At 57.9% G+C, this 26,143-nt stretch overlaps 1 protein-coding gene across 3 annotated transcripts in view; it reads right to left on the reverse strand.

The window, feature by feature from the left end:
* Positions 1-7,740: 7,740 nt before the first annotated feature.
* NFATC1 (nuclear factor of activated T cells 1) overlaps positions 7,741-26,143 on the reverse strand; it is a 101,610-nt gene continuing 83,207 nt past the window's right edge. For all 3 annotated transcript variants that reach the window (XM_049620334.1, XM_049620336.1, XM_049620335.1), the window contains one exon: positions 7,741-9,476. In XM_049620334.1, coding sequence (XP_049476291.1) covers positions 9,433-9,476 — 44 coding nt within the window. In that variant the 3' untranslated portion in view covers positions 7,741-9,432. The remainder of the gene's footprint in view (positions 9,477-26,143) is intronic.

Genomic DNA, 26,143 nt, shown 5'->3' on the forward strand with positions numbered 1-26,143 from the left:
GAGTGTTCCTAAAGTCCTTAAAACTGCTCTGTAAGACTAGCACTTACAACTTGTTTTGAGGGATTAAATTGCTTGGCAAACTCCTTTCTCACTAAAAAGTTGAAAAGTGAACCTGAATCAGTGAAACGTCATTATGTCCAATCATTTTACTTTCCAGGTTAAGGTAGACTTGGTTAAAATGTCTTCAGGTTTAGTCCATGAAAACAGAATTCACAAAAATTCAGCCATCTTCATTTTCGGGGCACGGAGCTAGATGTGCCGACGGTTCCCTGTGGGTTTCTGGGTGTGTGTCACTCGGGGCGAGACGGAGAGTGGCGTCCTTGAGAGGCAGCCCGACCTTGGCGAGGCCGCGGCGTGAGCCTGGCCGGGTCTCCGTGCCGGTTCCAGGTGAGGACGGCGTCGTGCAGGGGGGCGGAAGGTAGTGGGCTGAGGTCAGCCTGGACAACCCGTCACGGTGACCACATGACAGCACAGCCATGTGGGAAGCGTCCCCACCCACCTGAACACAGACACATTTCTGCTTCTCTGTCGCTTCCCTGGGTTCTGTTTGTTCTTCCTCCAGGTAAAAAGCATTCTTGGCAGCTGGAGTTGCTTTTCAGCCTCGGTTTGACGCTTTCCCTTCCGATTAAAATTAAGCGGGGCCCCAAGGCATATCTCGTGATCACAAGTCACTCTCTTGGCGAGCAGCGCAGGTTTCATGTGAATGGCATCATTGTTATGGGTACAAAATGCAGCGAAAATGGAAGCTGGGTTCCTGCCCCGACTGCTCCCCTGCCAGAGAAGCTGTGAGCAGGCACCAGGACTCCCGTGCTCAGCCAAGGCGGAGTAACAGAACCAGAGCCACCCTCTCACCAAACAAGCAAAAAGGGGGGAAGTATAGGAAACGTGTCACACATTCAACCCCAGGCAACGAGGTGGGGACCCAGCCGGCCTGAGGAAGCAGAGCTGGGAGCCCACGTGAGAGCCTGGACCCCTGCAGGGGTGAGGCCCCTCAGGGCAAAGAGCCGCCCTGGAGGATCCGAGGGGGGCAGCACTGGCCCTCACATAAGACCCCAGGGCGGAAAGCCACGCAGTTCACAGGGCAGCGGGCAGTGTCCCCAGAAGGGTTTTGCCTTAATAGTGGGCAGGATGAGCCCAGGACATGCAGCGAAAACGCGCCGTTCTGGACCCCCAACACAGTCTCCAAGTTTCCAGTTCTTCCCAAGTCGATCTACGGGTTTAGCGCGATTCCCATCGGCACCCCGCGCGGCTTCCTGGGGGCGTAGACAACTTTCTGGTACAGTCTACGTGGGAAGACACGGGGCCTGGGCAGCGACAGCGATTTTGGAAAAGATGCAGTGGGAGAAATTACTCGAGGGGATTCCGAGACTTACAGCAGCACTGGCAGCGGGGGCCAGCAGGGGGCTCGACCTGCAGATCCCGGGAAGGAAGACAGAACCCAGAAACAGACCCACACCACCCCCAAACGGACGGAGCAATCGGGTGTGTGAGGGGAAATGAACCCCAGATTCACACCTTAGGCAGAAAGTTAGCTCAAAAGGGATCACGGGCTCAAATGTCAAACCAACCTCTAAAACTTTCAGGACAAAACGTAGAAGGGACTCCTCGGGGCCGAGGGCTAGGAAGACAGCTCTTAGGCTCGACACCAAGCGCATGACCCGTCAAGGGAAAAACTGACAAATTGTGTCTCACCAAAATTCGAGTTTTTCTCTCCTAAAGATCTGTCGAGAGGCTAAGAAGACAAGCCACAGACTGGGAGAAAACATTTGCAAACCACCATCTGACAGACGACGTGCATTATAAAGACCCCTGAAACCTGATAGTTAAAACAAGACAAAAACAATCCTGGTAGAAAACAGGCCAAGGCACAAAGAGTCGTGTCACCAAGGAGAGCGCACCGATGGCGGCCGGGCGTGAGAAGCGCTCGCCACCAGCAGCCACCGGGCACCGCGAGCGCAAACCACGGTGCCACGGCAGCGCGCGGCGGCCAGGATGGCCGGCCTGCCGAGGATCGCTCACGGGCTGCTGGAGGGGTGCCGAGAGCGAGCGAGCGACTCCCCGGGGGATTGGGGCGCTCGGCAAACGGAGCGCGCTCTTGCCTACGGCCCGCGGCCGCTGCCTCGCGCCCCCGCCCCACGGACAGGAACCCCGTGCTCACCGCGATGAACACTCACGCGGGCACCCTTCGCGGCGGCCCCCCGGGGGCCCAGCCGCCCTCAGCGGGCGAGGACTTACAGGCGCCGGGCTCCACCCGTGGACGGAAGGGTGCCCGGCGGCAGGGAGCACGGAGGACGCACCCCGGAGGCACGGCCGGCTGCGGCCACAGAACACACGGGGCCACGGAAAAGAAACGGCAGGGCCGCAGATACGGAGCGCAGATGCGTGCGGCGGGGGCGACGGACGCGACCGGGGCAGCACATTGCACACTCACCACGCACCCTCGACGCACAGCACGCAGCATACGCACGCACACGCAGCACGCTCGGCCCACACCACACGCACTCCACACACACCCCGACCCTGGTCCCCTTCCTCAAGGAGTGTTTGAATTCCCGCCTCTTTCTGCTCGACATGAGGACACCCCCATCTTCTGTCCTCGCGCTGGAAGGGGGCGCCCGTGCGGCAGCGCTCCACCCGCCGGCAGCCCCCCGAAGAGGACCGTGGCCGCTGAGAGGCGGGAGACGCGGGGCAGCGGCGGAGCCCGGAGGTGCCGTCTCCGCTCCGTCCGGGGGGGGACGAACCCCAGGGCTCAGCCGGGGCGCATTCTCTTCTCAGTGCTGGGGCGGGAGGCTCAGCTCAGCGCCGGCGGCCGCGGGCTTTCAGACCCACCTCTGTCCTCCCCACGCAGCGGCTGCCGACAGCGAGAGGGCCCCTCTGTCCGCGCGGGCTCCCGTCACCGGCTCCCAAAGGCCCACCTCCCCACGTCGGCACTCTGGGGGTTGGGGCTCCAGTGCAGGAACTCTGGGGACACGCACACCGCCCGTCACGGATGCCACGAGTGCATCAGCTCTGGGGAGGACAGCCCCTTATTTTACGGACGGGGACGTTAGCCTGCCGTCAGCTGAGTCCCCGGGGAGACAGTGCCAAGCGGGGCGAGACGTGCACGACATTTACACCGAGAGAAGTGAGGGCAGCAGGAGGGGCAGCAGAGGGCTCCATCCAGGACGCGAGTCTGGCTGGGCAGCCGGGAGGGCCACAGGAGGAAGCGGGGCACCGTGTCTCCTCTCCCAGCGGCACCGCCTGGGCCCCGGATCCCACCCCTTTCCGCGCCCAAACTAACCTGGCTGGTATGACCCGGATTCTTCTTATTTCGCTGTAACTCTTTGCTTTGTGGATTATTAGTTTTGTAACACAGCTGCCTGATGACGGGGCTCAACGCCACCAGGGACATCTGGTCCCGGCTGCCCTGAGGGGGGGAGGGGGCGGCTCTCTGCGTCTCTTCGGCCGTCCATCTGTCTGTCCTCTCCCCCTCACACGTCCGGGGATCTGTGGGGACATCCGCACGCGGCCTCCCCACGGCGTGCTCCTTACATCCTGGCATCCGGGCGTCCAGGGGAGTGTCTGAGAGGTTGGGCCACCTGGAAGCCGAGGACAGCCATGTCCACTGTGATGGCGTCTGCCCGGGCCCAGGGCCTGGCCACGTGAGGGTCAGAAACACGGGCTTAGCCCTCATGGGAAAGAAACTCTGCCCCTGCCCGCTGCCCCCTCGTCCCTCCCGGCCTCTTGCGAGCGCCCGGTGTGCCTGGCCTAGGATCTCTGCGCTGGTGGTCGCCCCCATGGGGCACTCTTGCTCGGGACAATGTCACCTCTTCGAGTTTCCCTCAAGGTCTCCCTGACCCCCGCTCTGCTCCCCGCTGGCACCCCTCTTCCGCACGGCTCGCCCGCCCTGCCGGACTGCGCATGGGCCCTTCCACGGGGCACGGAGGTTAATGGCTCTTTTCCTCCGGAGGAAGTCTTGTCCGCCGTTACACCAAGCTTCTAGAACATGCCCCGCACAGAGGTGGCACTTGGTCTGTGTTGTGCTCTGTTGCTGACTGCACCGTACAAGGGAATCATTGCTCCGTTGGAGGAGAAGGGAGGGGTATCCCCAAATCACAAAGAAACTCTGTGCCCGTGGCTTTGCCGTGCAGCCTGGGGTGTCCGGCCACGGCCTGCCACACACGGAGGTGCGGAAGGAGGCTGGGCCTGTGGGTCCCCAGAGGGCTGTGCCGGGGATGCCAGTTCAGGGAGCTGGCAGGGGGCAGTGGCTTTGTCGGTCTCAGCTAATGTTTTTGGGCGGTCCCGGCACCCTTCTCCCTTCAAGATTCAGGGCTCCTGCTGCTTCCCAGGCAAACGTGGAGACCCTCAGCCCGGGGCCGCTGGCACCCTCCAACCACAGGGCGTCACTTTTAAATGGTGGACACAGCTTCACACCGCAGGAATGACTTTCTAATGGCGGAATCTGGGCCTTCCCGGTGCTGTAGAGACGGGACCCCAGGGTCGCCGCACGGGGACTGGGTGGAGTGAGCGGGGAGGGAGCACCGGTGACAACATTCACAGCTCAGGACCTTCAGAGACAAACCACAGATGGTCTGGAAAACGCACCTCTTCCAGAGGAGCGTGTGTGGACCAGGGTGCCCCTGGCGGGTGGGGCTGACAGGCAGCAGGGACGGTCTGTGCAGCCCAGGCCGGGCTCCAGAAGGGGCAGCTAGGAGGGAAGGGCTCGATCGCCGCCCCCTCCTTCCAGATGTGACTGGGGCTTCCTCCAGATCAAGTCCTCCTCCCTCCTCAGCACCCCTCCTCGACTCGGGGAGAATGAGGAACGGAAAATGATACAAAAGGCCCTGACAATTACAGTTGTTACTGCCAGTAACTCCCGTGCTGGGCACCTTGTGGAAGGAGCCACTCGGCTGCGACCCGCCGGTCACAGACACAAGGGCCCAGCGAGAACGCGACTGTTAGAAGGTCACGCGGGGCAGAAGATGGCAGTCGTCCTCGTGGCAAGGTCAGGACACCGAGCGCCAGGCCAGCAGGGCCTCACGGGAGCCCAGCACAGCCGCGCATCTCCGGCGACAGCGGTCGTCTTTGCTCTTCTCCCCGCAGCGTCCTCTGTGTGTGGCAAGTAAAACAGCGACACGTAACTCGGGCTCCGGTGGCACCTCGCGAACTGCTCGGACGTTGGCGACCCGGTGGCGGTGGAGGCACGAGGGCGAGACCCGCCCTCCCCTTGGACACAAGTGAGCATCTGGTCATCTTATACTTAACGTCATGTCTCCTGGCAGGAAGAACCACCAACGCGATGCAGTTCACACAGACGACCGCAGATTAGGCTCGTGATCTGGGGTCTGTGTTAGGGACGAGTACGTTTAAAACTGGACAAGAGAAAGCCGTTCTTCCAAACGTGAGACATACAGGGGCGTCTGGGGGGCTCGGTCAGTTGAGCGTCCACCTCTTGATTCCAGATCAGGTCGGGATCTCCCGGTTGGTGAGATCGAGCCCTGCGTCGGGCTCTGCGCTGGCAGCTTGAGGCCTGCTTGGGATCCTCTGTCTCCCTCCGCACCCCCCACCCCGCCCAAATAAACAAATAAACTTAAAGAAAAGAGTGAGGCAGTTACCTAAGTACCCAAGAAACGCGCTCCGAGGGACGGGCCCCAGACCTGCAGGCAGGGACTCAGCCAGTGTTCCCAGCAGCCAACGGTGGAGGCGGCCCGGATGTCCACCCGCCAACGAGCGGTCCACAAACTGCTCTAGCCACACAGCGGAGTGGGTTTTGGCCACCTAGTGAGTGAGGTGTGGAGTCCTGACAAATGCTGTGATGTGCACACACCCTGAAACCATTCTGCTGAGTTCTTTCACTCAGGGCCACCTGCTGTACGGGTGGACGGATATGAAGTCCCCAGAAAGCACAGGTCCTCAGAGACAGAGTTCACAGACGTTACCAGGGGCTGGGGCAGGGGCGACCGCTCGATGAGTCCAGGGGTCCCTTCGGGGGTGACGACGTACTCGGAACCAGACAGAGGCGGCAGTTACACAACACCGTGAACGTGCTCGGTGCCACTGAGTTGTCCACTTTAAAAGCTTAATTTCATCCTGTGTGCATGTCTTTAAAGACCGTGGTCTCACACAGGCCCTTCATCTCGGGCTCTGCACCTCCTTCCCAGGTACAGCAGCTTCAGCACAGCCTCTGTGCTCCAACGCGGGACGCGTTTCTCGGGCAACATGTAACGACAGTTGTGCGGGGATACCCTCCTTGCGATGTTGTTGGGACACCGCACAGGGAGGTCACAGACCCTCCTTGGAGCAAAGGTGGGGGCGTGGAGAGTTGTCCCCAGCTGGGACTCCGACTGCTCAGGTCAGAGGACGCCCTTGAGATGGGGGAGCTAAAGTACCCGGATTTTTGCTTAGGTTGAGCATGGTTACGAGGAGGGCCTGGATGTTTGCCGGACCTTTCCATACCACCCGGTCTCAAACGTGGGAAGGGCGGGACCGGCAGCAAAGGGAGGAGGAGTCTGCCCTACGGGCCCCGGGCACGGCCCCGGGCACGGCTTTGCGCCACAGCAGATGGTTCTGGGGCACGTGCCGCCCGATCCCGGTCACCGCGAGAAACGAGTGGCTGGCAGGCAAGTGGCCCCGATGCTCCAGGGGCCCGGCCAGCGTGGCCGTGTGAGGGCAAAACGCCTTGCTAGAGGCGAGCCCGCGCTACGCTTCCCTTATTACCCAAAATCAACCCAAAAGAAACAAAACTAGGTCAACAGGTATTTGCAGAAACCCCACCTTTTGGGCAGAGACCGTCCCTTAATTCGTGGATTCGTATTTTTGTTTCTGGAATATAAAATCCTATTGTTGGGCAGGGGGGTGTGACAGGTTTATAAAAACTCGCTTTGAATTTAATAGCTTCCAGGACATTCTTCAGGGATGCCAGTCCGGTCTGGGGCCCCGTGGGTCTGCTCTCAGGAGGGGCAGATGGCACTCCGGATCCCCTCTGTGTCCAGCGGGCTCGGGGCTCCTGGCCTGTGACGGGCCCCGCGGGTCCCCTCTTGTCCACGGCCCCCCCCCCCCCCCCCGGCCCCCGCACTCCCCTCGGAGGGAGCAGGTGCTTGCCAACCCCGCTTGCTAGGTGACCCAGGTTTCTCTAACACTCCACCTCGTCTCGGCAAAACAAAGAGGAAATCTTGCATTTCAGGAAGTCCTAAAATCAAAGCACCGTTTGTGACAATTCAGAATCATCAGTGCTGGAGAAGTTCTGGGTTTCGCGCTGGCTTTATGAACAGCTAGACAGCGTTTCCCTACCTGAGCTGCAGTGGGTCTGGTGGGGAAAGGGGCCGAGCAGCTGGAAGGAGCGAGCAGAGCGACAACAGGTCTGCGGACACACGTCATCTTCCCAAGTGACGGCCGCGTGGCACGCGGGCGTGCGCGTGGCCACAGCCTCGCCCGGGTCGCCCTTCGGAGTGGAAGCGTTTGGCTCGAGTGAAAGCTCCCTGTCCGCCCGGCCTGGGTGAGCGGCTCTGAAGCGCGGCGTTTAGAGCATCTGCGGCCGCGGCCACACGGCCGCCTCTTCCGTGTTCCGTGCAGGCCTCTCCTCGGACGCGGAGGAGGGGACCCCACTGCAGGGGCAGCCGGTGCTTTGTGGTCGTGCCGGGACGGCTCTGCCCCACAGCGCTTCGTGCAGATGCCAGCGGAACCGGGAGATACCGCAGGAAGTCCCTGAGAGCCGGGTAGGATGGTCCGCGCACGTAATGAATCACCGGCAGACTAAGATCGTCCGGCAAAAAAATATTGCTTTATTGGATCTATTTCCTAAGCACAGACAGCGGACACAAATACCAAACGTCTCCTCTCCTTAGGACAGCCTACCGAGCAGTGTTCCATGCGAGTCCTGGGGCGCTAACTGCGGGCTGCGGTCTGGGCTACGGGCGGGGCAGCAGCCTGGGAGAAGCGGGGTCACGTCTACGCGGAGCCATACACCGTCGCCCGTGGCAGTTGTGTGCAAATGCTACAGATGTGGCTTTCGGGGCCGTGTCCTTTCTGGGAGTCAGACAAGAATAAGACATAACCACACTGAAGAGCAGTTTTAAAATCATCGTTTCTGTGGGAGAGCGTTCTCTACCGTGACGTTATGTTTCGTTATTGTAACTTACGACCTCCGCCGGCGGGTGCAATTCAGGCATGTTCCATGAGGGGGCATGAATTCCTAAGGCACAATTATTAGGTTAGCCAATTAGACCATGCTTTTTGGTTACGTGGAACAACAGGCCACTGCTAGGAACAACGTGTAATAAGCTGTTAATTGCACAAACGCAGTAGTAAAGCTTACACTAACCTATCCGTTAACAGTAACTAGTCGGAAAACACACTACAGTCGCTGCGTGTTAAAACGTTTTTGGTAATCGTTGTCTTAGATGAAGCGGAGATATAAGGCTTCTGTGAAGTAACAATCTTACAGCTGAACAAATATATTACACTCCTCTTGGGATGTTATTTACAGTGACTGTCCCACCTGCCGTCTGGTAGCATCCAGGCGTTGCGAACGCACGTCTCCCGGCTTTCTAAAGTGCTCGGCTGACGGCACGAGACGACGAAGGCCCGCTGGAGGGACGTGGGCCCAGTGCACGCAGCTGAAAAGCCAGGCTTTGTCTTAGATGCACCTTCCGGAACGGACGCTGGTTACTGCTGCTGACACGGCAGCCCTCGCTGGGCAAAGACCGGACGTCACCGCCTCTGTCGTTATTATCTGTACTTAAATATGTGCCCAATCTGTACATACATGCAAACGCAAGAGCTGTCGTGTGGCAGACAGACTTTTTTCGTCCAGCAGCCTATCTTGTGCTGTCATCTTACGCGCGCTACGCTCAAAGCCAGATTAAAAACAAAACCCTAGCATGCTACAATTAACGATCCTATGGTTCCAGTAACACGGGGGAGGGGGCAGGTGACGAGAGCGAGGACAAAGCAGAAGGTCTCTACGATGCACCGAATGAGGCAACAGATTGCACGCTGCAGCCCGAGGAAAGCTGAGAAAAAGCAGGAAGCACGTGTGAGGTATTTCTCACAATGCCTACCTAGCTTGCCAGTATTCTCCTAATTTACACAAGAGAAAGCCTCAGGATGAAGTGTCTTTATAGCTTCTGCTCCTACAAATACTCTCCTGGTAGCAGACTCAGGGCTCCCCCGTGGCGCCCCGATGCTGGGGTCTGCGTAATAAGGCACTTCCAGCACTGGAGTCCCCCCGTGGGAGGCGCGCCCCTTTCAGTCTTGACACGGGAGGAGTGGCCCGTCCCGCCAGCCGCCGGGCAGCTTCTGTGAGCGGACAATGCAAATCTTCATGAAGCCGGGGATCTGACCGGCACCAGGGCTCTGCTCAGTTTACTTGAAGTCCTGGTGCCGAAGCTCAATGGTCAGCGGCCGAGTCGACACCATGCGGCTTCGGAGCGAGTTCCGTGTCGCCAGCTACGATCAGATGTTGGTGCTGGAGAGATCGTTCCGGATTATCTCATTTACTGCAAGAAAACACAACGGAGAAATCATTAGGGAAACGCTGCTCTGCCCAGAAGCGTATGTAAGAACCAGAAATCCCATCAGCCATGCTTTCGGGCAGTCTCGCGGAGCCCACGACAGGGGGTCTCTGGGCAGGATGGAATTCCTTCCTGCTCCCCACCGCGGGCCTGGGGTGCCCTGAGCCGGCAGCACGCAGCTGTCCAGGACCCGGCTCCACGACTCCAGGGGCCGGCGGTGGTCGGGTTACCGCTCTAGTCCAGAAGCACGGTTGCGAACCGGCCCCGCGACGGCGGGCTCCGGGAGAGGCGCCAGGCGCCGGTCCGGGTGCCGTGAGCGCGTCTTCTCCAGGCAGGAGCGCACAGCTGGCGTCTCCACGGGAAGAGGTGGAGGCACCCCCGTGAAGTCCATGCTCAGAGAACCCTCCTCCTTGCTCTCGTCGTCGGACAGGCCACGTCCGAGAGGAGGGCCGACCACAAAGCGGCCAGGGCCTCCCTTTGTTTGTGGCTCTTCCTCCATTTTTGTTTCCTCGTCCATGTCCACTATCAGCGTGTGGTTTTTGGCAGCAGGAGAGGAAATGAGCGAAGCTGGCAAAGGCCATCGTGAGCGAGCTGCACAACATCCCTCTCTCCACCCCGTGACCGGCCCCCAGGCAGGGGACGCGTCCCCACGGCCCACTTTGCCAAGAGAACTGGGGGGGTGGGGAGCACACGCTCACGTCACGGAACTGCCCGGGCTTCCCTTTGCCGCCCAGATAAATTCCGTGTGTTTCTGCAAAGGCCCCAGCGGGTCCGAGGGCGGCTTCCTGCAGCCGGCAGCTGGCACACCTGTCATCACCCCCACCCCTCCCCTAAATGCCCTTTCGACACCCCTACTATTGTTAAGAACAACAATAATAAAACGGGGTTGGGGGGACCAGGAACTGTGTCATATGGGTGCTGATAACAGCCCGGCTTCACAGGCGGGAGCCTGCCCGCGAAGCCCCAGGCCACCAGCTCTTCCCGAAGGTGCAGCCCGGGCTCAGACCCAGGGCCATGGCGTCCCACACTGTGCCCAGGCCCACCCGCGGCCTGCAAGGGGGCCGCCTATGGGGTGGGGGGTGGGATGAGTCACTCAATGCAAACACCAGAAGCACAGCAGGCCAGAGTGGGCGCCAGGCCAGCATGCCTGCAGAGGACACATCTGCCGGGGACACGGACGTGATGCACGAGCCACACCTTCTCTGAAGATGGCACTGACCTTCAGGCACAAAACACCGGAGGGGCCGTGGCTCACGCCGGGCGAGTGACTCTTCCCAGCTGCTGATGAGGCCCGGCTGCTCAGGCCAGCTCTCAGGACAACACCCGTCCCTGGAGCGTCCCAGGGGTCAGCCACACGCAGTTTCTCTGCGACACTCTGGCCGCCCAGCTTTGCGAGGCCCGCTAGAGAGCCCTGAGAAACGCGCGGCCGAGGCACCTGGGAAGGCAGGGAGAGGTGCTCCCCGCTTCCGCCGCCCGGACCACACGGCCTCCCCCGTCACTTGACCCCGAGACTGCCCTGCGCTCCCAAGGTCCCAGGTGCCACGGGCCCCTGGAGCACGGGCACAAGGGCCTGGGCCACCAGCGACAGCTCCCCTCTGCCTCCCGCTTCACTTGCTGGGCCTTCTGTTTCGAGAGGCGCGCGTCCAGCTGGTATTTTGCAGAAGAGCTGACACAGAAGAACATTCGCACAGAGAAGGATGACGAGCGCGAGCTTCCTCGGGGCCCTGCCTTGGCGCAGAGAAGGTCCTCCTGCCATTCGTGTGTCTCCGGACCACGCGGGGCAGGCGGGACATCCTTAGGACGGCACGAAGCCGCGTGCGGAAAGCCCAGCCCTGCGGTGGCAGCTGGCAGAGGTGGCGGCGACCGCCACCCCCCCACAGAGCACGTCGCCACGGCCGGCGTGGCACCGGGCGGTTTAGAAGTCTAAAAGTCTCACATCCTCCTACGCTGACCAGGCCGGTGGGCCCAGGAGCCCTTCCTGACCCAATTTCAGATGGAAGTCTGGGGGGCGTCTGTGGCGACGTCTGGGCTCCGGGCCCGGCAGGTGATGGCACGGTGGGACGGGGGGTCCGGCCACCACAGGCCTGCCTGGGTCGGGGGCTGCAACACTCAGCCATGACAGCTTGTGCAGACTCGCCCTCCTGGACAGGACGCCCTGAGGGACGGGCCGGACTTGTCAGTTACACACACGGGGGTCTGGGTGTCACTGCTCCTTCCACTGCCAAGGACAGCGAAGTCTCAGACCAGAGATGCGACCCTAGTGAGATCACTGACCAGGTGGGGGGGGAAGTTCTCAGGGGCAATAATGACCGGGAAGTCGGGGCGTTCTGAGGGGCTATAATGACGGAGATGTGAGGGAGCCAGACAAAGAAAAATGACGGAATCTGCGGGGCCTGATGGTTAATAATGAGGGAAAATGTGGGGAAGTCACAGGGGTAATAACGCCAGAGAATGTGGGAAGGTAGAGGGAGTAATAATGATGGGGAAGTGTGAGGGTCTGAGAGGGAATAACGATGGGGAATGTGGGGAGGTCTGAGGGGTAATTATATCGGGGAAGTTGGGGAGGTCTGAGAGGTAACAGTGACGGGGCATTTCAGAAGGTCCGAGGGGTAATAATGGCAGGGAAACGTCGGGAGGTCTGAGGGGTAATGCTATCTGGGAATGTGTGGGCGTCTGAGGGGTAACGATGACAGGGAATGTGGGGACACCTGAGGGGTAGTCGTATCTGGGAATGTGGGGACGTCTGACGGGTAATAAGGACAACCAATAGAAGGGAGGCTTGAGCAAAGCAGCCACGAATCTTCTAGTTCGCCCGGGTTACACAGAGCACAGGAAAAACAACATCTGTGTGACACGACAAAAGGGGAAGCAGCCTCAGGAGCGGGCTTCCCCTTGCTGCCCACCGGGTCACCTGAACCTTGAAGGGGGAGCCCGAGGTGGGTGGGGGTAGGGAAATCACTCAGCGCACCCTGAGCGGCCCAGGGACCCGGCGGAGCGCGTCACGGCCCTCTGTCCTGGCACCTGCCCCCACCCAGGCTGGCAGGAGGGTCTCAGGAGGGCTGGGAGGGCCGTGCTCCTGGCCCGTCACTGGCGTCCGTGGGTTTCTGAGAAGTCACCGGCCCCGCCTGCCTCCCAGCAACGGCCGGCCGGAAGCGAGCGGTCATCCGATGCCCCCGTCCTCCAGGCCTGGCACCGTCAAGCAGCGTCACAGCGCGGCAGGCACCTTAGCACCGCGCTCAGGACCCACGCGCACACGCCAACGCCCTTCGGACCCACCCTGAGGTCCCCTCGGGAGCGCACGGGGCAGCCGCAGCTGACAGAAGGGGCAGGTGGACCAGGTCCCCCGCACAGCTCGGCCGCACAACTGAGGGCGGGACAATCGCACAGCCACGCTGTTTCACAATCTGTGCCTTGGCCTTGCGGGGAAAGCCACGATGGCTCCCGCTCCAGACGGACCTCAGGCAGGGCCCGAGCGCTCCGAGGGCCGGGTTGAGGACGAGAACGCGGGGTCCCGTCGCCCCTGGCCTCACCCTGGCCACGGCCTCCCACTTGTCTTCCGTGAGGTCACGGTTCCGAGGCCCCGTGAGTCCACAGCCGCCCCCAGGGGCTTGTGCTGGTGACTTTGGGGGCGGTTTTCTCTCTGTTACGGTTTCCTACAGTGTCTCCTCTCTGCTGATAGTTTCCATCTTCTTATTCAGCTTTTCCACCGACACGAAGGGTTTTTTCTCTGTACGAGTATTTTGAACTGCAGGTAACATGTGACCCTCGCAGCTTGTCAGACACCTAAAAGAGGAACCTTTGCTTTGCTTAGTGTCAGATGTCCCTGCAGCAGGATGTGGTGAGCTGTTATACCACAATTTAATTTAATGAGAAAGGTTTTTTCCCTCGTATTTAAGTTTTCTCTCAAGTGCTCCCAAGGTGGAAACTACTGTTTTTTTTCCTGAAACTTCTGTGGCAGTTTGAATTCTTGTTTTACTCTGGGATACGTGTGCAGGATACACACACACACACACGCCCGCGCCACCTCGATGTGCAGATCTGAGACGGAGTGAAAAGAAAACTCGTGTTTTTTTAACATTTAAAGTCTAAAACGTACAAAGCACAGGCAGGCGCTCTCACCTCCGCTCACGTTATCTGTCCACCGTCACTGGAACCTTCCAGCAACACACACAGATCTCGCGGCGATTTACAAATAAGTTCGCAAAGTAATCAGTGAAGGGTCCTTTCTAAAATTAAGTAAAATTTTTGTATTTTCATCTAACGAGTTTCCTTTTCAACACCATTTTGAAAAAAACGGACTTTACAGCCTCGTGCTGTAGTGAAATGGCCTCGGTTTACCCCTGGTGCGCTTCTGTCGGACTCTCCTGAGACAACGTGACCGAAGGGGGCGGCGAGGGTCTGAACCTCACTGAACATGTTTTCCTTCTTGACGCCTCGCTTATAAGCCCAGTTTCCCCTTTTCGGAATTCCTGGTTTGCGAAAGCGGCCAAGGATCTCAATCAGAATGTCAGGAACCAGCACGGGGCAGGTCGGCCCCGCACGTAGGCAGCCCCCCCCCCCCGCTCCCCACACACACGCACGCGCACCGTTGCCGTCCCCCGCGACAGTCCCAGGAGGGAGGGGAGGGAGGCAGACGCCGCGGTCGCAGGTTTGGAAGCAGAGAGTGGGAGGGAGGCTCGGCAAGTGGCCACGGCGGCCCTCGGGCTCACGGGTGAGGAGCTCCGCCAGCCCAGGGTCCGCGCCCGCGCCCGCCAGGCCCCCTCCTCCCAGCCTGGCCTCTACTCTGCCCCTGCCCCTGGTCCCCTCTGTGCCCGCAGGGCTGCTCGGGGCTCAGAACCCGGCGTGAAGGGTGGGGAAGGGCCGAAGGCAGGGCCGCGTTCCCCTCTTCCGCGGCTTCTCTTAAAACACCACCCCCCACTGGCGCCATGCACACAGATGTGGCATTCTGTTCCGTTTGTGCTAAAAACACCTACTTTTTTCATTCATTTCTCCTGTACTAGCTGTTCTGTGCCTTGAAAAAAAATTTTTTTTTTTCAAGGAGGAGAAGAAGCAAGCGACCGGAGGAACCAGGAACCACTCGGGTGTCTGTACGGCCACCAATTTTCCACTGCATCGTCAGAACGAACACCGCACATCAGCATTTCCTTTGCTCTGAAACAAACAGCAAAGGGAACTGACCGCCCTCAACTCGATCACACAGATATCAAAGCCAGAGGTTTGCTGACACGCTGTACGGGAAACTTCATTCAGAAATCCCAGCGGCGTGGCACGGCGGTCCCAGGCGCCGCACGGACGGTCTGCCGGAGGCCCTGACACGACGCTGCCCGCCTGACACGGGCCCTGCTCTCACCACGTGTGCCCACTCGACCGGTTTTAAGTCTGTTTTTCCGATGTGATGGCCTGGCACAGCCGCCCGCTGTCAACACACCTTGCCTGCCCGTGGGGGCCTCTCTCGGCCTCCGAGGCAGCTCGCTCATCGCCGGCCTGGGGAGGAGGGTGCCGTCCATCTTTTCGGCCCCCACACTTCCTCCGCGACAGCCCTCCTTCCTACCCCGAGGGAAGAAGTGATGGTGTGTGCATCTGTACTTGACTTTAAATGACAGGGGCTTGGAAGTGATGACGGCATCCTAAGACTAGAAAGGAGACCCGGGGTCCTGACAGTGTGTCCCTTAGATCCTAAGAACTATAGGACGCTGTGCGATCAGAGTTAAAATAGAAACAGACTCTGGGAGGGAAAGCAATCCCCAGAAAGTGACAGAAACGACCCAGCATCTAGGTGGTGCTTGTTTTGAAAGGCGGCCCGACCCCTGTTGTGCGGGGTGTGGGGGGTGCCCGGGGCCGTGAATGAAGCCACTTCAAAGCCAACAACTCCTCGTGGTCCCACGATCCTCTAACTTTCTCAGAACTCAAGTCCCTTCACGTGATTGCCGCGCCATTTAAACGCCGGGTCAGAGATTCATGAACGGAGGCCTGTGACCTTCCCCGGAAAACCCGACGTGAGCTCTTTGCGCCCCAGACACCCGCTCTCAGGGCGGACGCAGCAGCGGGAGGGCCGGAGGAAGACGACCTGGGTCCTGTTCTCACCCTGCCCCTGCGCCTGACTGGAGCCTGAGGGTCTCCTCCGTGACAAGGGGGCTTGGCCGAGACCCCTCTCTGCCCTCCGAGTCGGGGATGCCGTGACCACGCCGAACGGAGAAACCAACCTCCCGGCTGGAGTTGTGCGTGCCGAGCGCAAGACAGGCATGAACCGCACGGCACCCTCCCCAGCCCTCTGGGAGGCGGATGTTATTATCGTTCTTCGAAGATGGGCCCAGAGAGGGCAGGGGACGCTCCAGGCCTCACACAGCATCGTCAGCGGCCTGAGCGACGGCCTCCTTGGGGACAGGCTCTCCAGGCTGGCTTTCTGAACGGCAGGGGGACGCGTCGACGCTCCCAGCGCGTGCTCAGCCAGCCTGCTTCCAAAGCCGACGTGCCGCAGGACTGGCACTTTCCGGTGAACTTTCAGTTTCCTGTCCGTGGGAAGAATGGACTTTCGGGCATGTCAGCGGAGGCCTGGGCTAGGCCACGCTGCACGCGCGCTCACAGAGACTCACAACGGTGCCGAGAGGCGGGGGTCATTTCCGTGTGTTGAGTTTCAGTATTTCCTGCACAGCGTGTGCATTCTTTACAGGATCAGAGCACCTCTCCGTGTAGGCGTGTCGTGGGCTAACGCAAACACGGGCCGCGCGCCCCGTGTCTGTCACAGAGCGCCGACAGCCCCGGACGCAGCCCTGAGTGTCGCCCGGGGCGAAACAACTGAACGGACGCCCCCGGGCTGCCTCTGCCTGGCCCCACAGGCCTGGGACCGTGGGCGGGGGGGTCTCTGTCCCCTCTCCCTGGCAGGAACCAACCCATCAGGGTCGTGGGGCCCACGTGCGGGGCTTCGGGGAGGGAGGACACGGGAGAGGCGGGTGTCCACACAGACACTGGGCCGACTTCCTCGGGAGCTGGGTTTGGGCCTCGGGAGTAAGAAATCCAGTTCGGCAACGTTCCCACAGCCACTTTTTTTCTTTGCTTTAAAAGAGTTCAGTGAAGACGGCTAAGGGCTATACTTCACAAGTAACACTCTCGCGTCTGCCGTTTGAAAAAAATATCGATTGCGTCGGTACTCGTTAACTTGATTACATAAAACACATTTTTAAAGCATCTTCCTCCTTTCCGATAGTGAGGTTAGTTCTGCTAAGGAGACAGTTGTCCCGGGAAGTTTTAAAAATTCACAGTCAGCCTGGCAGGGCCACTGTTCCTTTTTCATTTCTGGTTTGAGGACAGGCCACGATGCCGCTTTTTCACGAAGAGGACGACTTTTCAAAAGCCATCGCTGTCCTTTAAACACAAGCCACGTGGGAAACAAACAGGCCTGAAGGATCCACACAGGATTAAGTTCTGGGCGCAGGTCCTGTGGCCACAGCGGCACTGTCTCGTCCCGTGGGCCCGCTCGAAGCTCACGGCCAAATTACGTACCGCGTGTCAAGAAACGTACGAGGGTGGTTGGTACGCGCTTACTCAGTTTTTTCTGAGGGACGGCAAAATGCGTGCCCTTCATCAGAGACATTTTTATTTTTAAGGGAGAGCCAAAATAGCTTTGTGAGGAGCAAAACAAAACAGGAAGGCCGTTCTCCCCATTCCTATAACTAAAAGATAATTTTAAAAAGTATTTGCTAACTTTCCCAGAAAATACACCGTTAGCTAAAGTTAGCGCTGTAACCCGAGAGGATGATAATTTAGGCAGACAGCAGCGCAACCAGAAATATCGCTGGCCAGGTAGTGTCTGCCGTGTGAACCTTTCCACGGCCAGTGGTTCTGGGACGCGGAGGCCACCGGACGCAAACCCTAACGAGCGCGCGGGTCCTCGCTGCCGAGACCTTCCGTGCGGAGGGCGTGGTCCACGCGGTCGGTGGCCTGCTGGACACACGGTGTTCACACGCGCCGCTGCACAGACGTAGCCAGACCTCCTTGGTGATTGAAAGCATTGTGGCAGGCGTGGGCAGTGCGTGAAAACGTCACGATAAAAGCCACCGCTTGGAAAGGTAGGAGCAGAGAAGAACACGCTTTTGTTCCCCCCAAGCACGGGTGGGTGCTGAAGAAAGCTGGAGCCGTCTCTCGTGCGGGGTTTTAATTTCTTAAAAGAGGCAGCGTCTTACAAAGTCCGCCGTCCCTACCTCCTCGTTCACAGGTGGGCGCTCCGTCCGTGGCCTGGTGTGGACGGCGGGCTCAGCGTCCATGCGGCCCCCACCTGGCGTGGCCGGTGCTGTCCCCGGCCCCGCACGGCCTCGGGCGAGAGCAGGTGCCGTTCTGCAGGACTGTCACAACCATGGCAATTCTGAAAATGCAGAGTTGCAACATCACCGAAGTCCTGTTTTACTTTTCTGACTTTTTTCAAAGACGCTTTGTGAGGCGGTGGAAAATGAGGCCGTCTCTCAAGTTTCATTAAAAAGTAAGTTCCCGTGTTACCTCGGGTGTCCTGGACCCATTTCAGCCTTCACTTATTTTTATCTTTTTAATCATAATAAGCCACTGCCACGGGGCCTGCTATTTTTGGAAGGAGGGACCGGGACGGTGAAGTCTGAGTGACAACAAGTCACGGTTTTAATAAAACATGACCCTCCCGACTGCGTGTGGGGCTGGCACTGGCAGATACTATTGTCACACGGGACTGTCAGCCATTAAAACAGAATAATTTTCCTGCCTTCAGTGCCTGCTTCCTTATTTAGCCCGAATACCCCAGATAATGCGAACGCCCGTGTGGAAACTCCAGCCTCCGTGGGGACCGGGCCGGCCACATGACTGGGGGGTTCCGCGGGCGTGTGGCGGGCGTATGCTCCCCTATCACCTGGCCCATTTTTGTATCCACGCCAAACTCACCCCACAGTCGCTCCTGGGGATCACTAAACCACCAGCGTTTTTCCAGGGCTTTCTTTGTGCTGCTAGAAAACACATTCCCCCGAAATATACAATTTCTATTCACGCAGAATTAACAGAAATGAAAAAATAAAAGACCGAAAAAGCTGCTTTTAATTAAAAAATAACAACGTGAAGTGGACTGAGAGAGACAGAGAGACCATCGGGCTGCTGCCTCCTGTCTCCCTGCCCGGGGACACCAGGCGGTGTCCTCAACACAAAAGGCGCTAACGAAGCAAGTGGCTCCCGATCCTTTGCGGGCATCGGCAGCGTCCACACGACGGTGCACCGGCTGGGCCTCGGCAGGCCGCACCAGACCGCCCGCCGGCCGAGCGCAGGCCAAGCGCCCTCCACCCGCCTGGCAGCTGCCGGGTTTGGTCAGAAGAGGCCGCTCATCACGGAGGCAGAGGAAAGGCTCAAGCCCACCTGTTCCTGGCTTCACGGGAAGTGAAACCACACCTTATCAGTTAATGTGAGTTTGAAGTAGATCCTCACCTTACCAGAGAACCATGAGTAATTCTGTCAGGCGGGGCTGCCCTGCTGTAATCACATAAGAAAGTGGTCGCTTAAACAGCCGTCTGTACCTGCGGGATGGCAGGCGGCAGACACGAGGTCCAGGACCCGGGTCCTTGCGATCTCAGCAACGACCGCTACAGGGCAGAGAAGGAACAGAGTGCCGTGTCCTGCCCGCCCCGAGTGTGGACCTGGGTGAGGGCCCTGGGGACCCACCGCACTATTCATCATATCTTGCACGCGTCTGAAACTTTCATAATTAAATGCCAACACCGTCTTCAGAGGCAAGCTGGAGCCCGGGAGGAGCCGGTGACTGCCGGTCAGCCTAGGCGCCTCGGCTGCTACCTGGGGAAGCTGCTGGGCGGCCGAGGCCATCCCACGGCAGCGCCCACCCCCAGCGATGTCCTCTGCACCAAGACACCTTTTCACCCTGCCACCCGGGACGCCCGCGTCCTGCTCCTGGCTCTCCTGGCCCCCCGGGGGAGGGCCACCTGCTGCCACTCCCGTGCTCACGGGCCCCATTGGTCTGAGCCCACCTTGAGGGTAGGAATTGTTCCTGTGAGTATTGAGAAAACTGACCAGCAGCGAAGCCTGCTTCTTTATTCTGTGAAGATCTGAACAGAAAAATCACAGAACGCAGGAAGAAAACCGTGTGCAAAACCGAGCTGGTAAGTTCCTCTCAGAGATTCTGTGTGTGGAAGAGACAACCGAACTGAGAGGGAGCGGCCGCCAAATACAGCCCAGGGAACAGGCCCCTGGTCTGGAGGACATATTGACCCTGGAGTGGAAAAACACCCAAGATTGAATTTTTGTATTGATTATCTGATTATTAATCTTTATAGAAGCTATTCCAACACTGCACATAATGAGTAATTCATCACAGTATATTAGGTGCCACGGAAGCTGCATTCAGTATAAAGGGCCATTAAGTTTCTTGTAATTGCCCATTACTGGAGCTTTCGTGAGTTCTAAATCAAATCAGCAGGACCGGCATGTATGCGCTCTAATTGACTTTATGTAATAACCGCGCGCCCCTGGTCCACCAAGAGGAGCGGTCTGGCTGTGTCACTGCGCTCCCGAAGACCACTTCTCGGCCGGAGGCCTCAGGTGGAACCGCCGTTTCCGACCCTCCTCGAAAGGACAGACCCGAGCCGTCGCCCGAACGCGGGAAGGACGCGGGGGGCCCGCGGAAGCACCCCGCCTGGGTCTGCAGCTTTCTCAGAGCTGCTTTCCGGGGGGAGTCTACCTGCTCCGAACTCCCGACGGAACCCAAGCCTGGAGACGGGTCACGTCCTTCAGAGGCCCACGCATCTGCAGCTGTCCACGTGGAGCAGACACGGGACAGGTTACAGCCTGTTACAACCCAGCCGGTCTCACTCTCCTGAAAAGTCCTCCCAAAACCACCTCTAGGTCCCCAGACTCAAGGCAAGCGCGCGGTCATCAGCGGTCCGGCAGCTTGGCTCTGTCTTCTCGAACCGCTATTTCAACTGTGACTATCGTCAGCTGCCTGACCTCCTCTGCCCACTCCCCTCTAATTTTCGAGGAGCCAGAGAACCGAGGTGTGCCTGTGTTTTGAAGGCCCCGCGATGCCGGAACAGAGTGAGGAATCTGCAAATATTGTTTGTTATGTCCTCTTTCGAAAGTTGAACGGATCCTCTGCGTGAGTTTCCAGGAGACCGAGCGAGAGCTAAGTAACAGTCTCACCGGAGGCTTCTGGGCATTTATTGCTCAGGCCCGGCCGATGTCACCGCCCAGCCACGTGGCGGGCTCGCGTCTGCCGGGTTTCTTCCTTTTGGTGGGGCTATGAGCCATCCATTTGCAAAATCTGGCATTAACTCTCTCTCTGTTTATCTACATTGGCTTCCGGAGAAGCCTTAACATGTGTCCTCAAAAGGAGGCAACGTGCAGAGAACGAGCTATTTAGAAATATGCGTGCACAACAGACATTAGCTCAGACTGAAGGGGCTCTGTATCGGGCGTGGGCAACTTTACGGCAAAGCAGTGTCTGAGCTTTCCCCGGGGTCTTGACGGGTCTGTGGCCATTTCCACAACAAAGAGCTACACGGACTAGCCGGAGGAAGTGGACAGGTCCGGGGTCCCGGGCACAGTGCAGGCCTAGGCGCCCGAGGTCAGCCCCTCCACCACGGCTCCACCTTCCCCACAAGTGGCCAGAGGTCTGGCCACACTTCCACGCACCCATCTGAGTGCTGACTTCAGGAAGCCCTGCTCAAGTGGAGGTCACCGATGCAACGGTGACCAGAGCTGCTCTAAGAGTCCCCCGAGTGTCTGCAAAGATGCTCCCGGTGCCCAGGGCCCTGCTCTTTGCAGCTCGGGACACCGAGGGGCGCCAGGAAGAAACCGCCCAGAGGGTTGTGCGTCCTGAAGCTCTCCTCACCTTCCCAGCATTTAATGAATGTGCTGGATGCCGTCTGCTCAGCAAAGCCCACACTCCAGGCCCCAGCTCCTCCCAGCGCAGAGGGGCCTCCTCCCAGCTGCGCCTTGGCGGCAGGTAGGAGCCGTGCCGGTGCCCGGCCACCCCCGCCGGCTCCCCAACGCCAGGCTCTGCCCACCTAGCAGGGCGGCAGCTGGGGACGGCTCCGGGCCGTGTGCACTGGGCCCCGCTGCCCACCTGGCCTTGAAAACACAGAAACAGGAAGCAGAACAGAGGAGGAAGCGGCAGGCCAGGGAAGGGCCGATTCTGGTAAAAGGCTCGCTTGAAAGCCCAGGTCAAAAGGCACCCCCAGGGAGCCTGCCACGCCTCCGGGGAAATGCTCACCAAAGTGATCAATCACCCAGTTTCCATCCGTATGTCTCCGTGCCATACTTCATTCCGCCCTATCGGGACAGGAAGCTGCACGCAGGATGGAAAGCTGGCACTTGGTCCTGTGGAAACCACCGTTTCCATCTCTGAGAGTGACAGAGCATCAACACCGTGGTTAACGGGTGATGAGAGATAAGGACCAGGGGAGCGGAGGGCGGGTGCGGCCGCTCTGTGCACTTTCCAGCGTTTGGACAAAGTTCGCAACGACAGTCCGACGCGTGCTTCCCACGCTTTTAATCCAGACAAACACTCGATGAGCGGCCAGACCTTGACAAGCAGGTTTTGGGCGCTTTTCTTAAATTCAAGTGCGTAAAAAAAAATGTGGGCATGCCACTCTCCCAGCCCCAGCACTGCAAGCTGTCCTGTGGCTTTATCAAGTGTGGCCGCAGACACCCCCGCCGAAGCCAGAGCGAGCCCGCCGCTGACAGGCAGGCCGCACGGCCCAGCGCCACCGCCCTCCCTCCGTCCACCGCCCTTCTGCTGTCCAGCCATCTGCCAAGAGGAAATAACTTCGCTGTGCTGGGAGTCTGGGAATCCCAGAAAACAATCTTAAATCCACAAAAATAATTGAAGTTTGCTTCTACTGAGCCACTTGGTTCCATTCTGATTTTTATTACAATGTCAACAAGAGTTTAATTTGTTTTAAAGTTTAGGTTCTTAAATCTGAGTGATATACGGTAGTTTACGGCTTGCTGGCAACAGCTACCGTGGAAAAAAAAAAAGCAAAGTGCAAATGAAGGCGACTCGAGGTTTGACACCGTGAAGGCGGGGAGGTGTGCCAAGAGCAGCAGGCACAGCACGGCCTTCCCCACCCGGGACGCAGCCGTGCCGCGGCCAGGGGCACGCTCCCTGTTCCCCGATCTCGTTTGGGGATGGCAATTCAGGGGAAATGTCCCGAGATGCAATTTCTCACGAGAAAGGTTCTCAGATGCCGGCTAGGGCCGTAACGGCGCCACTGTCTTATCTGGAGTCCCTTCTGGAAACCGGTTCCAGCACAAGCCCGAGAGGGGCCGGTGGGGGAGAAAGGTCTGCCCCACCCAGAGGGTCCCGGCACAGGCAGCGCCGAGCCCGTGGACTTCTCAGAGCCACCCCGGCGGGGAACCCATCGTGATGCGGACCGCCGGCCGGCACCTGCCCCCGGTTTCCAGCCCAGCTGTCTCTGGGCCACGGCTCTCAGCCCCATCAGAACCATCTGCCCGTGTCAGGGGCAGAAAGGACAGAGGGGCCGGACAACAAGGCTTTCCCTGGGGTCTTGACAGGTCTGTAGCCATTTCCACAACAAAGAGCTACACGGGCTAGCCGGAGGAAGTGCACAGGTCCGGGGTCCCAGGCTTCTTCCTTTTGGTTTGAAGGGTGCTGCCCATGAGCGGGTCCCACTTTGGGCTCTCAGGCCCAGCTGCCCGCTCTGAGTGACCAGCCAAGGCCCCAGGTGGCAGCCAGGCTCCCCTACATCTGTGTGGCCAGACGGTGTCTCTGTGGCACATTCCCCCTTTCCCCCCTGCGGTGGACTCGGGCTAGAGCCAGACCCGAGGCAAATCACAGGCGTTTCTGGACGCCGCCGAGGGCCATCAACTGCCACTGTCCTCCGGGCCCACTTCCTGCCGTATCTAAACTAACAGCAGCTGTGGGGCCTGATAGGGCCGAGTGCTGGGGAAGCCTGCACCCTTGGGTGGGAGAGAGGACGGCCGGGGGGCTGATAACGCCGCCCCCAGGCCCGATGACTGCATCCTGCACTGTCTGCCCCATTTCAGAACAAAAGAACACCGGCCGCTGGCTCTGCAGCGACAGCGTGCGCCCAGGGCGGGGAGTGGTCTGGCTGACTCGGCCCATTGTGCGCAGTATCAGGCTCTGATTAGCCGGGGTCCCCTGGGCCCGATAAGGGCGGATGTTTCAGAAAGGAACAGGCCTTCTTTGTTCTGTAGTGTGTGTAAGTGTCCGCGTTATAATCTGCAAGGAAGGAAGAACCCTGCTTCAAAATTCAAGCAGAGAAAGGTACAGGGACTCCCAGCTCCGTGCACCCACCCGACATGGAAACCGATGGACAGGCTGCATGCCTGACGGTGGGAAATCGAGGACGCCGCCACGAGGCAACCAACGGAGCGGCCCCTGGTACCACTCACTGGCCGTGCCCCCAAAAGGTCCCTACGTCGGCTAAATAGGGGATAATGTGGAAGCACACGCAGTTTTGCGCCCCCCCCCCCCGAGAAATTCGACCGCCAGCATTGTGTTTATGCCACATACAAACAGAATTGTCTCCCAGCTGTCCTTAAGAAAGGAGTCCAAGGACCGTACGTGTTCCACAAAGGAAAAACCGTACGTGACACACACAAGCCTTCAGCTTCAAAAGAGCCGTTCTGCCTCTGGCATCGAGTGTCTTAACAAACGTGGGTGACTTTGGAAGGAAGCTCCTTAAGCCCCGTAACAGATGCAGACCTAAAGCCATCCCTGGAGGTCTGGCTCTTCTGGACACGTTCACACGGACGGAGCCACGTAACAGGGGGTGTTTGTGTCCAGCTTTTTGACTCGGCCTTGTGTTTTCCAGGTGCACCACGCTGGAGTGTGTGTTAGCACGTCAATCCTCCTTCTGGCTGAGTAACACTCCATCGTCTGGTTGTGACATGCCTTTCCCGTCTGTGGTCCAGGGGCTGGACACTCGGTTGTCTCAGATGTTCGGGCGTTAAAAATAATGCTGCTGAGAACATCTGCACGCAAGGCCTTGTGTGGACGTCGGTGCTGACTTCTCGTGGGCAGATACTGAAGCGTGGAATGGATGGGCCACGGGACACAACCGTGCTCCCGTCTCCTCTGCCCTTTCCCAAGTGTGCCGCTGCCATTCTTGCTTATCAGACTCCCTCCACTGGGTACAAAATCACCTCCGTGTCGGTGTCACAGCTGCCCTCCCTGGTGACTGACGACGTTGAGCATATCTGCACGTGCTTATTGGCCGTTCACACGTCTACTTAAATCTTAGATGCCAGTTTTTGTCTAGGCTGTCTTCTTATTGTTAAGACTTCTGGTACATTCTGGATACGAGCCCTCGATCAGATACGTATTTTGCAACTATATTCTTTAGTCAATTGTTTGTCTTCTCATTTTCTGAATAGTTCTTTCGAAGCAGAATAAAATTTGCATTTTGATGGGGTCTCATTTGCCCCTTTTTAGATATTGGACTAGGTTTTTTGGTATCATATCTAAAAAATCTTTGCGTAATCTAAGGTCTTGAAGATTTTTCTCTTATGTTATTTACTACGTATTTATCGTTTTAGCTTGTACATTTAATTCCAGGATCAATTTTGAGATTTTTGTGTACGGTATGAGGCTACAGGTGCAAGTTCGCTCTTTTGCACGTGGATGTCCGATTCTTCTGGCGTCATTTGTTAAAAAGGCTATCCTCTGCCCCAGTTAAATGGCTCGGCATTTTTGTTAAAAATCAACTTACCATAAATATAGGGATTTCTTACCTCTAAATTCTGTTCCGTTGATCCGTATGTCTTACGCCAGTGCCACGCTGTCTTCATTGTTGTAGCTTTATAGTAAAGCTTGAATCGGGAAGTGTGTGTCCCACTCCGTTCTTTGTTTTTAAAATTGTTTTGGCTACTCTGGATCTTTGAAATTCCGTATGAATTTTAGGATCATTTTGTCATCTGTCATGTTACTGAAAAAAAGCAAAACCAAATACCTGCTAGAATTTTGATAGGGACTGCACTGATTCCATAAATTAATTCCATTAATTCCACCGTGATGAGAATTAATCCTTTAAAATTTACTAAGGCTCGTTGTATGAATAGAAAATGTACCCTGGAGAATGTTCCACCCACATTCCACTCTGTTGAGTGTTCTATCCATGTCTTTTGGGTCAAGCTGGTTGACAGCACTGTTCAATTGTTCTACATCCTTCCTGATTTTTTGTCTAGTTATTCTGTCCATCACTGACAGTAGTGTGGTGAGGTCTCCAGTCATTATTTTTAAATCGTCTTTCCGTTTATCCCTTTAAATCTACCGATTTTTGTTTCATGTTTTATGCAGGCGTTTTTAGGTGCAAATATATTTAAAATTATTGTATCTTCTTGCTCAATTTACATTTCACTCATTATAAATTGTCCCTTTTTGTCTCCATCAACATTTTCTTTCATTTTTTTCAAGTTTATTTGTTTTAAGGGGGTTGCAGAGAGAGAGGAAGAGGGTGACAATCCCAGGCAGCATGGAGCCTGATGCGGGGCTTGAACTCACGAACCATGAGATGGTGACCGGAGCCAAAATCAAGCGTCAGACGTAACTGACTGAGCCACCCAGGCGCCTCGACATTTTCTTTGGTCTTAAATTGATTTTGTCTCCAAATCTCTTTTGGTCACTGTTTGCTTGGTATATCTTTTCCATCCTT

The sequence above is a fragment of the Panthera uncia genome, assembly GCF_023721935.1.
Source record: "Panthera uncia isolate 11264 chromosome D3 unlocalized genomic scaffold, Puncia_PCG_1.0 HiC_scaffold_8, whole genome shotgun sequence".
NCBI classification, from domain to species: domain Eukaryota; kingdom Metazoa; phylum Chordata; class Mammalia; order Carnivora; family Felidae; genus Panthera; species Panthera uncia.